We start from the raw sequence: 17,476 nt of genomic DNA, 5'->3' as shown, positions 1-17,476 counted from the left end.
TGGGGGGCATACTACTGGGGGGGCCTGCTAATGGGGGGCATACTACTGGGTGGCATGCTAATGGGGGGCATACTACTGGGGGGGCCTGCTAATGGGGGGACTTTCAGATTTAATTTGAGGGTAATTACATCCAAATCAGGTGAACGGTGTAGGAATTACAACGGTTTCTATATGTGCCTCCCACTTTTTAAGGGGCCAAAAGTAATGGGACAAACTAAACAATCCTAAATCTAACTTTCACTTTTTAATACTTTGTTGCAAATCCTTTGCAGGCAATTACAGTCTGAAGTCTGGAACGCATAGACATCACCAGACGCTGGGTTTCATCCCTGGTGATGCTCTGCCAGGCCTCTACTGCAAATGTCTTCAGTTCCTGCTTGTTCTTGGGGCATTTTCCCTTCAGTTTTGTCTTCATCAAGTGAAATGCATGCTCAATCGGATTCAGGTCAGGGGATTGACTTGGCCATTGCATAACATTCCACTTTTTAGCCTTAAAAAACTCTTTGGTTGCTTTTGCAGGATGCTTCACCACTTTCCCATTTTCTTTGTTTCACAATGGAATAAAAATAGATTTATTTGGAAATTACTATTTACCACTGCAGCTCAAAATACTTTGTAATATCACACATGGGCCTATGTATCAAATAATATTTGCATGAGGTGCCTGAAAATATTAAGTATCCCCCGCAAATATTACGTTTCTAACACACTGCAGGGATGGGCTTCTTTTGGAGCCCCTGTCCCTGCGGGTGGATTTTTTAATACATTCCGGCGATCGATCATTTCTAAGATCCGATAGTGAATAAATATGCCCCTAAAAGACAACTCCATAGACGTCACATAAATTGGATTATGGGAGCTGCCCTGTGTACAAATGGGGAATTTCAGTTAATTTAAAACTACATACACCAGTCTATGAGAGGCCTCACGGATGGTTAATGCATTTGCAAACGAGCTTCATCATGAAGCTCAAACAACATTCAGAGTAAATCCAAGAAAAGTGTATTTTAAATTACCTATCTGGATAAGGCTATAAGAAAATGTCATATACATTTAATTTATCCTTGAACCTTTGATAAATCCACCAGAAAAGCAGAAAACATGGCACAATTACGTTGCACAAAAATACTGCCTGCTCTGCGCAAGCCCCATCCCTTCACAGCATACATATGTATAGTGTATATATTTATATGTACACTATATATATATATATATATATATACACATATACATATATATATTAGGGATGTGCGCCGGACCATTTTTGCCGGATTTGGAATTGGATTTGGTTCTAATTCGTCGTCCGGCTTTGGATTTGGATTTGCCAAACTGCGGTGACTGGCTTTAGATTTGGATTTGGATTTGGATTTTTTTACAAAAATTGACAAAAAAAGCTAAAATCACATAAATTGGTCTTTTTTTTCTTCCTAGAGTATTATTAACCTCAATAACATTAATTTCCAGTCAATTTAGACCATATCACAGCTTATATAGTACTACCGGGGGGGCCATACTACTGGGGGGGCATACTACAGGGTGGCATGCTAATGGGGGGCATACTACTGGGGGGGCCTGCTAATGGGGGGCATACTACTGGGTGGCATGCTAATGGGGGGCATACTACTGGGGGGGCCTGCTAATGGGGGGCATACTACTGGGGGCATTCTACTGGGGGCACTGCATAGTGGACCCTACTACTAAGGGGACTGCATAGGGGGCACCACTGCTGGGGGACATTGTGTAAGGGACACCGCTACTGTGGGCATTGTGTAAAAGGGTCACTACTGTGGGCATTGTGTAAAAGGGGCACTACTGTGTGTCGTAACATAAATAAGAGACACTACTTTATGGTGTAATGTGAATCAGGCCCTATGTGCGGTGTAATGCTAATAAGATTGTGCACTGTGACTCCTAGGGCCGTAGCCCACTTTGTAAACAAGTACTGTGACTCTGCTGGCCGTACCCCACTGGGTGGGTGCACTACTTTTCATTTCTGCCACTGCTGTGTGGCAATGTGTCATAGATGTGCTTTATACTGTGGTGTCTGTGTCGTTGTGCCGCTGCTTTGTCGCTTAGTAACCAGTCAGCTCACTGCAACCTTTGGCCAATAATGTTGAAAACAATATTATAAGCTGTGATATGGTCTAAATTGACTGGAAATTAATGTTATTGAGGTTAATAATACTCTAGGAAGAAAAAAAAGACCAATTTATGTGATTTTAGCTTTTTTTGTCAATTTTTGTAAAAAAATCCAAATCCAAATCCAAATCTAAAGCCAGTCACCGCAGTTTGGCAAATCCAAATCCAAAGCCGGACGACGAATTAGAACCAAATCCAATTCCAAATCCGGCAAAAATGGTCCGGCGCACATCCCTAATATATATATGTATATGTATATATATATATATATATATATAGTGTACATATAAATATATACACTATACATATGTATGCTGTGAAGGGATGGGGCTTGCGCAGAGCAGGCAGTATTTTTGTGCAACGTAATTGTGCCATGTTTTCTGCTTTTCTGGTGGATTTGTCAAAGGTTCAAGGATAGATTAAATGTATATGACATTTTCTTATAGCCTTATCCAGATAGGTAATTTAAAATACACTTTTCTTGGATTTACTCTGAATGTTGTTTGAGCTTCATGATGAAGCTCGTTTGCAAATGCATTAACCATCCGTGAGGCCTCTCATAGACTGGTGTATGTAGTTTTAAATTAACTGAAATTCCCCATTTGTACACAGGGCAGCTCCCATAATCCAATTTATGTGACGTCTATGGAGTTGTCTTTTAGGGGCATATTTATTCACTATCGGATCTTAGAAATGATCGATCGCCGGAATGTATTAAAAAATACACCCGCAGGGACAGGGGCTCCAAAAGAAGCCCATCCCTGCAGTGTGTTAGAAACGTAATATTTGCGGGGGATACTTAATATTTTCAGGCACCTCATGCAAATATTATTTGATACATAGGCCCATGTGTGATATTACAAAGTATTTTGAGCTGCAGTGGTAAATAGTAATTTCCAAATAAATCTATTTTTATTCCATTGTGAAACAAAGAAAATGGGAAAGTGGTGAATAGTTTGTATAGTCACTCTGTTTATTACATTTGGATTTGCCTGACTCAAATTGTCTTTGTGGGCTGCTTAATCTACCATATATTGCTATAAGACAATGGTTAGTCTTTGCTGACCTTCATGTGTTTGGCGTCTGTTGTACCATCTTTACTGTCACTACGTTCCATCTTTAATGCCACATTACATACCTTGGCAATAAACCCACCCGTATTTGGAACAATGGGCCTGGTTCAGCTCTGGTCCGACCTGGGTTTTTGGACATTGTACCAACCCAGGTCAGACCCCATTTACACTGCACCTTTGATCTGGGTTACTCCCAGGTCAGCTCTGTTCACACTCAACTCAGGTCTGCCCTGCTAAACCTGTGAGATCATAAAAAGTGGGAGGTGACTGCTCCACAACCACCAATCAGCTCATTTTAGGCATGACCCAGGTCGGATAACACGGGTCGCACCGTTTACACTGCACCATTACCCGGGTCCATCCTGGGTCCAACCCTGGTAGTTACCTGGGTTGGATTGCTGGGTCACTTGACCCGGGTTATTTTTCAGGGACCCTTTTACACTGAGCTGCGACCCGGGTAGACCCAGCAAAAACCCAGGTTTTTGATCTGGTGTAAAAGGGGTTTTACTGTGAATCTGGACAAACCATGTTGCAATGTAAGGGGAGCAGATACCTTAAATTTTATTTGCATGCAGGATAAATACTGGCTGCTTTTGCATGTTGCCCACAAATACTGCACAGCTTTATTTTTACACTGCAATATAGATTTCAGTTTGTCTTTTTAGGTTATAGTGTTAAATGTCATACTCACTCTTGCTTTTTATTGTGATTTTGTAGGGTTTTCAGTACTGGCGATTTTCTGATGGGGTTCTAGACTCTGACTATCCTCGTAATATTGAAGATGGCTTTAAAGACATCCCGAACAATATAGATGCTGCCTTTGCTCTGCCAGCCAATAATATCCAGGGCACTGAGAAAGCCTTTTTCTTCAAAGGTATTGTTTATATTTAATATAGACTGTCTTACTAGCTAAAAGAAAAGATGTCATACATGCATGCTGATAATGCTGAAGCACTGGAAGGCACAGGATAGTGGATGAGAGATTCCAAACATAACTAAAAGACAATGATCATCGTTCATGTATATGGTGCCACAGATTCTATAGCTCCGAACAGTCAGAAGTACAAGAATGGTGTCAGAAATACATAATTACAGTTAGAAGATAAAGTAACACGAGTACAATTAAGTGTAATAACAAGTACAAGAATATATGTAATAGACAAACAGAAATACAATACACAGAATAACGGCATGTGGTACCAGCATAAGGCATAGGAGCACAGTTCAGCATTATACATAACAGGTGCATATCATAATAACACATATTGGCAAACATAGGCATGTTATGGATCCCAATTCACCTGTGGTTTTGTGAAATGGTATATATATATTTGGGGGTATAAGGTATACATAGCATACAAGCGTACTGTACATACACACTACTGTGTATATATATATATATATATATATATATATAATATATATATATATATATATATATATATATATATATATATATATATATACTGTTCTACAACCCTCATTTGTGATAATAGTGTTTGAATGAAAGGCTTGCTCCACCACCTACTGGCCCTGAGTGGTAATGCAGAATTTTTTAACAGGATCTTTTGGACAATGTGAAGGCATACTGTATGACTATTAAATTAACAGCTGTTGGCCCATTGAAAACATCACATTGGGTGCTATTTGCTAACAAAATGCAGTAACCCACAGCAACAAATATTAACCAGCTTTGATTAGTTTATCTAGTTAAATATTAAAAACAAATATCAGATGACCTCTGCACATTCGCATTTTATTAATAAATAATCACAGTGACTCTGACTCTGCATATTCATATGACTAACAAGTTAGATACATTTTAGTAGCATTTTGATGTAAGTAAAATTGAAATCAGAATAGGCGGTATTTCTATTAAGATTACTGGAATACGAGTATATATTATCAAACCTTTTAAAGAGTGGAGAAGTGACCAAGTGGAGAAATTGCCTATAGCGACCAATCAGCTGTTACCTATCATTTTATAGAATGTACTCGATAAATGCTAACTAGAATCTAATTGGTTGCTATGGGCTCCATAGAAATAGAAAGTTTGATACATTTCCACTATAAAGTGTGTTATTTTTAGAATGAAACATAAGATGATAGTGACAGAACAAGATAAAATACAATATACATCAGGATTTCCCTTAAGTCCATCAGTGTATGTTTGACGAACAGTGCTCTTACCCACTGCACCACACCTTTTTTAAGCATGTTATAGAAGAACCCTTCTGTATAATGTATAAGCATTTTTTATGTACTGTTTATATATAGACCGTAGACGTCGCTTTGTCATTTTGAATGAACACAATGACCACTAGGCAATCTAAGGAACAGCAGGCGCCGAACAGTTTATAACTGAGCACATGCACATAATACAAAGATAACAGCTGGGCACATGAATGATATAATTACGTTTCCTAGAGCATGCTCCTATCATCTACCTCATTAGAACTATAAAGTGATCCGCACATACAACAGCGTGTGTTATATGAGCCAGTGTTTCTTCATTACAGGTAACAAGTATTGGCAGTATGGATTCGCTAACCAACCCACCATGGAAGAGTGCCTAGCCTCATCCCCATCGGAGAAATTCACACAATATGTAGAGATGCAGGATGACAGCTGGGAATTGTTCACCTTACTGTTTGGAACATGGTTAAGAGGTGAGTCAGTAATGTTCTTTTGCATGTATTTACACAATGAGACTACTGTACTTGTCAATGTGTATAGAACAGTGGTCGCCAGCCCGTCGCTCGTGAGCTACCAGTCATAATTTTGGTAGCTCGCCTTATGGCAATCACCTGACGACGCATAACGGCAATACGTGATGGACACAGCCAACAGCCACGCTAACCACATCACAAGAGACCAAGCACTTTGGAGGGCATGGCCTAACTTGAGCCTGCCACGATCTGCATAGGAGAATCTCCTGCTGAAGAGCTAAAAGCTGAGGTCCCGGGTTGAGGAAGGAATCGGAGGCGAAGGACCTGGATGTAAGTCCTCCTCGTCCACGAGTAACGGATGTTGGCGAGACCTGACCAAAGGCGCAGAGTCTAACTTGCTGCGAGGTGTTCACCAATGACCCCTCCAAGCGGTATATGGGTTTGGTCAGTCATCCGATACAAGTGGGAAATGGAGAAACGTAACACCGGGGAGGCCCAGGAGAATGTACTTCAGGGTGAATGTACTTCCGTCGTGCGCATGCACGAGACCCGGATAGCGACGGGCACTCCAAAGGGGGCGAGCTGTCGATGTTGAGTGACAGCTCGCCTCCTTTGGTGGGCGGGCCAGGGGGGGTGGCTGCCCAAACGGAGGCGTTCCCATGAGAACGCCTGTCGTTTGGGGGTGGCCGCACTGACATCACAAGTGATGTCAGTGGAGAGATTCTGACTCTGTTAGAGCCGAAAGCTCTCTGGGGCTTGCGATGAACGAGACCCTACCACAAGGGTCTCGTCGCAAGCCCGATGGTCGCGATGGTCATCATCATGGCCGCTCGCTGTAGCTGTGGCCCTGATTCAGAGCGAGCACTCTGTCATAGCGACCGGGTCTGAATCGGGGCCTCTGTACCCTGCTGCTAATGTATTGGCACAGTAGAATAACTTCTAGGAATTGTATAATGGTGGGAAATGGAGGAGGCCCTCTGTGGACCTAGACGCACCACTGGCACAGGAGAGAGTCACTTGTATTGTACTCGGATGGTGTACTGAGTACGCGGCTGAGAACTCAGACGCACCACTGGCACAGGAGAGTGACACTGAAATGGTACTTGAATGTTAGACTGAGGGCCTGATTCAGACCCAATCGCGAGCGCTCGCAAGCGGGTCGATGTTTCCCAAGTGCGCATGCGCAAGAGGGAGCCGGCTCCGTTGTGCGCATGCGCGAGACCCGAATAACGACGGCCAAGCCGTCGTTCTGGGTCTCGCACCAAAGGGGGCGTGCTGTCGATGGTGATTGACAGCACGCCCCCTTTGGTGGGCGTGCCGGGGGCGTGGCTGCCCAGACGGAGGCGTTCCCATGGGAACGCCTACCGTCTGGGGCCGGCCCCACTGACATCACTAATGATAGAGCCAAAAGCTCTGATAGAGCCAAAAGCACTCCAGGGCTTGCGGAACAGACTGGAAATCCAATCGCAGGACGAACACTGGAATGAATCACTAGGACTCATTACCATGGGTGTATCTAGGCATCCGAGTGCCCCTGGCAGTGTAATGGACTAGCACCCCTCTCCCCTCATAATTTCAGGCAGTGCCCCCAGTAGTAGTCCCCCCCATTGCAGTTCCCCCAGTAGTAGTCCACCCTCTGCAGTGCCCCCAGTAGTAGTCCCCCCTATGCAGTGCACCCAGTAGTAGTCCTCCCTATACAGTGCCCCCAGTAGCGGCCACCCCCCATGCAGTGCCCCCAGTAGTAGTACCCCCTATGCAGTGCCCCCAGTAGTAATCCCCCTATGCATTTGACCAGTAGTAATCCCCCCTATGCATTGCCCCCAGTAGTAGTCCCCCCTAGGCATTGCCCCCAGTAGTAATCCCCCTATGCATTGCCCCCAGTAGTAATCCCCACTATGCATTGCCCCTAGTAGTAGTCCCCACTATGCATTGCCCCCAGTAGTAGTCCCCCCTATACAGTGCCCCCAGCAGTAATCTCCCCTATGCTTCAGTACCCCAGTAGTAATCCCTCCTATACTGCATTGCCCCCAATAGCAGTCCCCCCTATACAGTGCCCCCAGTGGTAGTCCCCCCTATGCAGTGCCCCCAGTAGCGGCCACCCCCCCATAAAGTGGCCCCAGTAGAGGCCCCCCTATACAGTGCCCACAGTAGTAGTCCCTCCTCTACAGTGCCCCCAGTAGTAGTCTCCCGTATGCAGTACCCCCAGTAGCAGCCACCCCCCTTCATAAAGTGACCCCAGTAACGCCCCCCTATACGGTGCCCCCAGTAGTAGTCCTCCTTATACAGTTCCCCCAGTAGTGGCCATCCCCTCCATAATGTGCCCCCAGTAACAGCCCCCACAATACAGTGCCCCCAGTAGCATCCATCCCCCCCCATAATGTGCCACCAGTAGCAGCCACCCCCTATACAGTACCCCCTAGTAGCCACACTCCCCCACTGTGCTGTGCCGGAAAAAAAAAGCAACTTACCTGATCCCCGCTCCTGCCAACGACCGCCGCTGTCCATTCCTCCGAGCCCGCTCTCTCGCTCTGCACTATGGGATGGGAGAGACGTCAGGTGATACAGCCAAGATGGCTGCGCCCATGACCACTGCCGCAGGAACTCCGATATGGAGGATTGCGTGGAAGTCACCTGGGCCCCTGGGAGAATACTCAGCGCATCACCTACCGCCGCACCTGACGTCTCACTGCGCTGCTAGTGAGGGGAAGCCGATGCTGCGGTAAGTAACAGCCGATCCCAGACTGAATCCTGACAGAGCCTTTGCAGATGAGCTCTTCGTTAGCGGCACTCCTAAGCCCACTTTAGATGAGCCCTCCACTCACCATCTGGATCGGAACCCGCTCTGCTGGCAATATACTCCACCTGCTGATCTGAGAGCCATCCATAGCCGCGGCCCTGTCATGCTGCTGAAGCTGCAGGCTAAATTTTGGGGCCGGAAGTATCTCGCGCCTCCGCCGGACACCACAGAGTTCTCCTGCAGAGGCTCTCTGGTTGCGACCGGGTGTGTCCACTTGCCCTGGGGAGCAGTTCCGCTTCTTCAGGGGCTGTAGTTTGCCGCTTTTAGGGGTCTATTCATGAAGGGAAAATTATCCCCTGTGATAATTAAGGATTGAACTCGCTGCGAGTTCAATCCTTGTATTGGAGGCATTCATCATGCCTCCTATACTTATCACTTCCGTAAAACTGCTCTTTTTGCGGAGACAGCTTTTCAGAAAAAGGGGGACATTTTCCCTACTTCACTGTGAATGTTGGGATCTATGTTTTGGTGAACGGGTGCCACCTGCGTCTGATGCTGGAGCCCCTGGCAATGTATAGGAGGTTTCAGGGGAGTTGAGGGAGTTTGGTGGAGCCTAGCGCTTCAGATGCCCATATTTAGTGTGATGCCATCACCCATGCACCCCATTGGAGAGATTTAGAGCTCTATTTACTACAATCCGCATATTGAATGCGGATTGTAGTGTGATATTACCGAGTGAATTTTCGGAAAAAATACCGCGACTAAGAGCCCGCGCATGCGCCGACCCACCGTCGCTGCTACCCCCCACCGATGCTAAGCCCCGCCCCAACGTGATCGCGGACCCCCGCGACCCCCCCTCCCTTCATTACACTTACCTGCATCCTCCTGGCCTCCGGTGATCTTCTCCAGGCTTCCCGATCAGGTGATCTCCCATACTGCACTGGGACCCGATCACCTGATGACCGGCTCGCAGTGCACTATGGGAGACCAGCTGACCGGAGGGGAGCTATCACCGGAGGCCCGATCACCGGTCCCTGGATTCAGGTAAGTAAAAAAAAAAATGTTTAAATTTTTTGTTTTCTTTTTTTACAGCAATCAGCTTGCGGTCTGTTTAGACCACACAGCTGATTACTGGTACCGGCTCCCGCCTCTGCTCTCCCCGTTAGAGCAGAGTGGGAGCCCGGTAACCGGGGGAGACCCTGGATAACGCCACCTCCAGGTGGCGTTATTATCGCAGGGCTTCCCCCGGTATTTTTTTACAATTTATTTTTAGTAACTCTGGTCGGATCACATTTCCCATTACAATTATGGGAAATGCGATCTGCTTTACTAAAAATAAGTGATACTAGGGGTTGGAGTAGAATTTTACTAATTCTACTCCAATTGCCCTGTAATAACTACAGGTGAAACTAAAATAATGTGAAAAGGGTGTGAAAACACCCTTTTTCACTTTATTTTAGTAAAAATAATGTTAATAAATAGAGCCATTAGGGTGGGATAGACTAACGCTAAAATGCGTTCAACCTCTAAAAACTGCGGTTTTCGGAGGTTTGACCGCATTTATGTGAGCATCCATAGATTGCCTTGTCTAATAGAAGCCCATGGGCTTCCTTTCTCAATATTCATCGTGAGGGATCCAATAGGATCCCTCCCAAGATAGCCCCGCGGCTCGCCCATGCACTGGCCGACGACCTTGCATGAGCAGAAGGACTCCCGGGTCATAAACCTGGAAGTCTTCTCATCTCAAAGGACAGCTCTTTTTGGAAGCTTATGTTTGCAACTACCTATTGCATTGTAGCTTTTTGTTTTTCATTTATTTTACACTTTTTGGGAGAAACCCTCTGTACGTGGCGACCATTGAGCGAACAATAGAAGGATTCAAAGAAACCTTTATGTGCCTTTAATCCTTTGGCCCAAGTAAGATTACATGTAAGATCATCACAGTGTGAATTTCTGCTCACGTCTTGGTGACACCATACGGCAGTGGGACTACTTGAACTTGGGAGAGGACTTATACACCTGTTTCCATGCTTCATTTGGACACATCTGCCCTGTGTTTGCAGTAATATTACTATTGTGTGTTTTTATTTTATTCTATTTGCATGTTTTGAACCACATCATTGGAGAAATTTGGACATTACTCATAAAGACTCTAGGGGGGAAAATGTACTAAACTGAGAGTTTTTCGAAGAGAGTTTTAAAAGTGATGTTGCCCATAGCAACCATTCAGATTCTAGCTATTATCTTCTAGAAGGCGCTAGTTAAATGTTAAGTAGAATCTGATTGGTTGCTATGGGCAACATCACTTTTAAAACTCTCTTCTAAAAACTCTCACTTTAGTAAATTTACTCCAAGGCCTGATTCAGTAAGGATCGCTATTGCGTACGCTGCAGCAAATTTCGCATGGAACCCAGCTGCGAATGTATGCTAATGCCTGCCATAGCTCATCCAGCATAGAGACGCCCACTGCCGCTTTCTCACATCCATAAAACCCTACACTCCTGCATATACATCGGTACCATTGACGGACATCGGCCTGTCACGCACAATTTACACCAGGTCTGACCAGCTGCAGAAACTGACAGTCTCGTCGCACGCAGTGAGTACTCAAGCTGCGCACGCCCATGCAACGGTGTTCCAACAGACATTCACTCCTGCGTTCCTACAACCACTCCCCCGTCACCACCCCCAAACGGTCACAGCCTGTCAATCACTCTGCAATGTATTCCTTTGTGCGTACAAAACCACAGTGCGATCGCAGCGTACGTGCAGTGCGGCTTACACCATACTTGCCTACCCTCCCGATTTGGTCGGGAGCCTCCTGAAAATCGGGTGCCGCTCCCGACCTCCCGGGATGGCAGGCAAGTCTCCCGGCTGCTGCCGACCCCTCCTGTCCCACCGCCGACCCCTCCTGTCCCACTGCAAGTCTCCCGGCAGCGAAGGGGGGCGGTGACGCGATTCGTGTCATTTTGGCACCGCCCCCGCTTCACACTGCCTGTAATATCGGCAGTTTGTAGCGGGGGCGGGGCCAAAATGACACGCTCGCATGGCTCCGCCCCTGCCCCACCCACAAGAACTTATCATGTTGCTTGCCCCACCCCCGTCTGCTGGCCACGCCCCCCCCAGTAATGCCGATCTGGCTGCTCCCTCCCGGAAGGGGCAGCCAGATAGTCGGCATGTATGGCTTACACACATACGCAGTTGTGAACAATCGACCGTTGTATGTAATTGCAATTGCATACACTGCTGAATCAGGCCCTCTGTCAGCTGCTGGCACAATTCATAGCACAATTGAGGTCGTTTTTTTTTTGTTTAGAAGAGATTTAAAAACTACTCCTGCCCAAGCTTATTATTTATTTCTGATGTAGTGTGATGAACCGTTACCACAGTCTGCTTAGGTCTCTGAAGAATTTGGTCGTCCAGTATCATTTTCTCCTTCATAATTCCTATAATAGTTTGATTTAAGCAGCATTTCCCTATTACTTCCCCTATATGCACTGATAAGTTCAGCCTGTGCATTTCTTTTATAAAGTGCTCCCAATGCACCTTAGTTTTGTACCAGTATATCTGGAGTCTGCATCCAGTGCACTTCAAGGTACAGTTTCACCCTCTGCTTTTGGAAGATACCTCCACTCACTGTGATACAAATGAAAATGGCACTAGTATTTATCGATACTTACCCCTCCGGCGTTGGTGGGGTCCTCTGCTCACTGCTGGCAGCCTAACGCTGCCAGCGCCGGGCGCCGGTGTAATGCACATGCACGACGGTCCGTCTGCGCATGTGCATGACAGGGGGACCCGGCAGTGCCTGGAAGGCTTCAACGAAGCCGGAAAGCCACCACCGGGTCTCCATTGCTGGCTGTGGGGAGCGCATTACTCTCACCATCTAAAAGATGGTGAGAGCGATACTTGACAAACAGCGGTAATCTTAGATTACCACGGTTTGTAAAAACCAGAAAGGGTGGCATATCCCCGTAAGCGAGCGCTAAAGGGGTTATACTTCGTTGTTAAATGGGGGCCTATATTTACCAAGATACAGCATTTGTAAGCCGCCTCTTCTTGGCAGGTAGGAGTTGAAAATTTAAAGCGCCGCTCACATTCAGTGTAAAGTACGGCGTGCATTACACTGAATTTTATTGCTGCTTTAAATTATCATCTCCAACCTGCCAGGAAGCCGCAGCTTATTAAACCGCAGTTTCATAAATATAGCCCAAAGTCTAACTTGTGATTGGTCTCTGCTTCACTGCAAGTTTTAAGCCTAATTATAATGTTAGGAATGATTCCTACTGATTCTAGACTATTTATAGGCAGGTCTCATATCTTCTTGTACTGTTGTTATATGTGTTTAACATTTGACTTATTCATATTTTTTTATGAACCCATTTTCATAGACACACCATCTAGAAGTGAAGGCCCTAAATATATATACAAGAACTGGAAAGGGGTGCCCAATGGTGTGGATGCTGTGCTGCCTAGCAGGATCTATGTTCCAGAAGAGAAAAGTCCATCCTTGCGTCGGAGCTATAGACGAAAGTCTAAGCACAGGAAAAGCCGCAAGGGAAGATCCATCAGTTTAGACGACCTGTGGGATGTTTTGCTGGATGATTATGAAGATGATCCGGACTGGCTTCCTCCTCCAAGCCGTCCCAAATGCCAGCCAGTCCAGAGCGTCTACTTCTTTAAAAATGGTGAGTAATGCCTGAAAGCAAGGAGCCTGCTAATTATAGGAATGTGTTCCCAGGGGGCAGGAGCAGTAAAGGCTACTTAAATTCATAATCTGTTGGATCATCCCTGTCCTGCCAGACCTTATCCTATAAGAGTGTCTGACTAATACAAAAATTTATATTATTACATAATATTACTCTACTCACACATTATGGGGCATATTCAATTAGCCGCGAAAAAGTCCGGTCCTTTTCGCCTGCCGGACTTTCCACCTACATCGCGTGTTTTTGGAGAAAACACTTTTCGTGCGCGCCGCCGCTTTTCACCTTATTCAGTTCCAAAGGGCGCGAAAACGTGTCCCGGCGAAGCTCAAACAGACGAAAAGTGTTGTCAGATTTGGGGAAATCAGCCTGACACCCCCCAAAAGATGCACGGACATGGGGGATCACTATGGATACCCCCGAATACCTCTGCTAAAGGTATTTGTTGTGCTTAAATGCTCTCAAAATCTGCTATTTAGCGTCTTTGCACAAGTGGTGAAGAATAGGTGTTTTTTTTTGCAAAAATAAGTAGTCCCAGCAAATTTGGGGTACATGAAAATGGGTGCAAGCATGGTTAAAAATCGCTAAATTGAGGTTATCAAAAAATTTAGAAAATGCACCTTCAGCAAACACCTGCAATAAAAATACACCTGGGGCATACTTGGGGGACCCCCTGGAGTCTATTTCGATAGTTTTTACATTTGTCCCCCAACTTTGACCTTTTTCACTCCCAAAACAAAAGTACTTTTTAGGGTGATCTGAAGTTTTTTTTAAACTTTTTTTGACGCAGTTTACCTTTGGGGGTAATGGGTGCTGGGGTGTTCCCGTAACTTTGCACCCCAAACCCCCAATTCGTCACTTTTTTTCACCTACATTCAGAGGCGAATATTTTCCGCTGGTTACAAGGCGCAGACTTTTCGCACCGGCGAAAAGTCTTTGGAATTGAATATGGAGATAAGTTATCACCTAGCGAAATGATGTCAAAAAGTTTCCGCCGAAAATGGCTTATCGCGGCTAATTGAATACGGCTCTTAGAGAGAGATTTACTAAAGCTTCTAAAACAGACAAGTGGAGATGTTGCCCACATCAACCAATCAGATCCTGTTTATTATTTTCTGCAATGCAATGCAGAGAAAATGTTAGCTGAAATCGGATTGGTTGCTATGGGCAACACCTCTACTTTTCATTTTTAGAAGCATTGTAAATCTAGCTGTCAGTCTGTAAACAGGTAAAGCACCACAATCCAATGGGGTCTATTCATGAAGCAGACAAGATCCCTGTTTTGTTGAAATCAGGGCTCTTCTATGCTCCGTGCTATTCATGGAGCAAGTTTACCATGGAGAAGTGTGTTATTTCTCCAGCGGCACCCCCACTCCATGCCTGCATTCCATCGCATCACTATACTATTGTATGGTGAGTGCGATTCATACCTTTATGAATGCTCCGTTCACCATCTGAGGAAAGCGTTATCTGTACCGCAAGCCGAACAGAGCAGGGAAGCTGCATACATCCCTGCTGTCTGCCCGCCACCCGGCGCTGGCTCCGCCCCCTTTTCCCAGTGTCCTTTGCAGCAGGTCTGACTTGACCTGCTGCTCTCGGACGCCGGGGCATGCGCAGTAAGAATACAGGCATATCGGGCTCCCGATATGTCTGTATTCTCACTTTGTACAGGGATCGCGGAGGGGCCGGATACCGCAGAAAGACGTCGGAGAGGTAAGTATACATGAATGGCTAGTAAACTGCACTATATATCGCATCAATGTGATGCGATACATACTGATATCTATTTGTAGCCACTTCATATTGTACATGAATAGACCCCATTATTTGATGTTAAAGGAATGTCTGTAATATTTCAAATACTTTATTGCAATATAAATACTAAGATAATTATATGAGGCTGGTTCAATAAGTAAGGTAACAAGACCTCTCACGTGTGTAATATTCTCTAATTCATCCTAATTTCCCGCCAGGCCAGACCAGGAAGGCCATTGCTTCCCCTCATGGCCAATAGACTGCGCCTCATGTCAGTCATATTGTCCCTACATCAGTTGTAAGATGGCGGGGCTGGGGGAAACATGGTCACACATTAAGGTGCATAGTGTGATCAGATTTCTGCGTCTAATGGGCACAGTGGCAGCTGAAATTCATCGCCCACTTGTTGAGGTGTGTGGTTATAACGTCATGTCACGGAGACAGGTTTGGGTTTGGTGCACTGCCTTTGATAATGGCAGGACAGACGTCCAAGATGAACAGCAATCCAGCCGACCAAGCACATTTACCACAGATGACAATTTGTGCCGCATTGAAGGTCTGATTTAGAAGGTCAGACGCATTCGAGTTAGTGATATTGCTGAGGAACTGAACATCTCAGTGGGCCCTGTGCACAACATCATTCATGGTCAACTGGGGTACAGGAAAAAGTGTTCACGTTGGTTACCAAAGCAATGTCTCTCATGCACTTGACGCGGTACCATGGCTACATCATTGTACATTGACACTGGAGATGTAGCGAGCATCCATGACATGGAATCACGCATCGTCCCCACCTTCAAAGAAATTCAAAACAACTCCATCAGTAAACAAGGTCATGGCGACTGTGTTTTGGCACCACAAGTGCATGCTTCGTTGATTGCCTCACCAAGGGGGAGATGTACTAAGCCTTGGAGAGAGATAAAGTGGAGAGAGATGAAGTACCAACCAATCAGCTCCTACCTGCCATTTTGCAAACACAGCCTGTAAAGTGACAGGCGCTGATTGGTTGGTACTTTGCTGTCTATGTACTAAGACTTGGGGGTCTATTCGTGTAGATCTTGCGTTATGAATTGTTACTTTTCACTTCAGCTATATACAAGAAAGCGTGGTGGCAGGGGTGAGGGCAGAGCGAGAGTGGATGCACTGGGCAGACCAGTCAAGCAGAGTGAGGTGACCCAGCATATGCTGAGTTACTTCACTATTATACTCTCCAGGAATGTCCCTGTAACACACAGGGAGCAGGGAGTTTTTCTACCTCCAACTTTCTCCCTGGGCACCGCTGATTGGCTGGTGTCAGGGAAGGGGCAGGGAGAAGGCAGGGAGACAGCTGTATTGCCTGCTCTTCTCCCCTCGGGAGGCTGTCTACACGGGATGCAGTCGGGATGCCGACGGTCTAAATGCCGACAGTCGGCATCCCGACTGTCTAATCCCGGCAATTGTATAAAGACCTGCATCGAAATCCCGACGCCTGTCATTAGACCTACGCCGGGAGCCTGACAGCCGGCTTGCCGATCGAAGGTAAGTCGGGCGCCGGGCGCGGACAGCCGTTAAGGTTAGAGGCTCCCGGGGGTTAGTCACCCCCCCCGGGAGGTTAGGGTTAGGCTAGGGAAAGGGGTGGTTAGGGTTAGGCACCGCCCTGGGAGACTTAGGGTTAGGCTGCGGGGAAGAGGGGGTTAAGTTTAGGCACTTAGAGGGGGGTTAGGGTTAGGCACTTGAGGGGAGGTTAGGGTAAGGCAACCCTAAGGGAGGGTTAGGGTTAGGGGTGGGAGGTTAGGTTAGTAAATAGAAAAAATACTTACCTGTCGGGATCTTCACTGCCGGGCTTCCTCTGTCGGGAATTGAACCGCGTAAATCATACTGATTCCGTCTACGCAGTCCTGAGAAGGAGAAACATTTTTTAGAAGCGAAACAGAAAGCTGAGCTTTCCATGATTCTATGAATTGTGTTGTCTGCACTAATCAGGGGCACAGCTGGAGAGATCTGAGATTTCTCCACGGTAACCCCTTCTATGAATAGGGGGAGGCAGTGAAAAGCCTTGTTATCGCTGATAAAGGGCTTTTCACTGCTACATGAATAGAACCCTTGGAGAGCGATAAAGTGAATGGAGATAAAGTACCAATCAAACATAGCCTGTAAAGTGACAGTTAGTAGCTGATTGGTTGGCACTATATCTCCATCCCTTTATCTCTCTCCAAGACTAGTACATAGACCCCTTTATCTCTCTCCACTTTATCTCTTTCCATACTTAGTACATCTCCTCCCAAGGGAGACATGTGAATGCTATTGTGACACATAGAGCCATTTGCGTAGTGCAATTAGTCGACAATTACCTGAATTGCTCCATACAGGCTGCATATTGCTGCACAAAGACTCCAGGCCACACTTAGCCTATCGCAC

The 17,476-nt window shown here is 46.1% G+C and overlaps 1 protein-coding gene across 2 annotated transcripts in view; it reads left to right on the top strand.

Annotated features, from left to right (window-relative positions):
- VTN (vitronectin) overlaps positions 1 to 17,476 on the top strand; it is a 55,169-nt gene that overhangs the window by 34,867 nt on the left and 2,826 nt on the right. The window contains exons 5-7 of one of the 2 annotated variants that reach the window (XM_088453926.1): positions 3,930 to 4,086; positions 5,732 to 5,881; positions 13,010 to 13,306. In XM_088453926.1, coding sequence (XP_088310052.1) covers positions 3,930 to 4,086; positions 5,732 to 5,881; positions 13,010 to 13,306 — 604 coding nt within the window. Of the gene's footprint in view, positions 1 to 3,929; positions 4,087 to 5,731; positions 5,886 to 13,009; positions 13,307 to 17,476 lie in introns of both variants that reach the window. The other variant, XM_088453934.1, reaches the window with a different exon arrangement.

This window comes from Taudactylus pleione, unplaced genomic scaffold (genome assembly GCF_031769625.1).
Source record: "Taudactylus pleione unplaced genomic scaffold, aTauple2 ptg000040l, whole genome shotgun sequence".
Taxonomy (NCBI): Eukaryota; Metazoa; Chordata; class Amphibia; order Anura; family Myobatrachidae; genus Taudactylus; species Taudactylus pleione.
The sequence above is the reverse complement of the archived record's forward strand: the minus strand, read 5'-3'. Positions and strand labels throughout refer to the sequence as shown.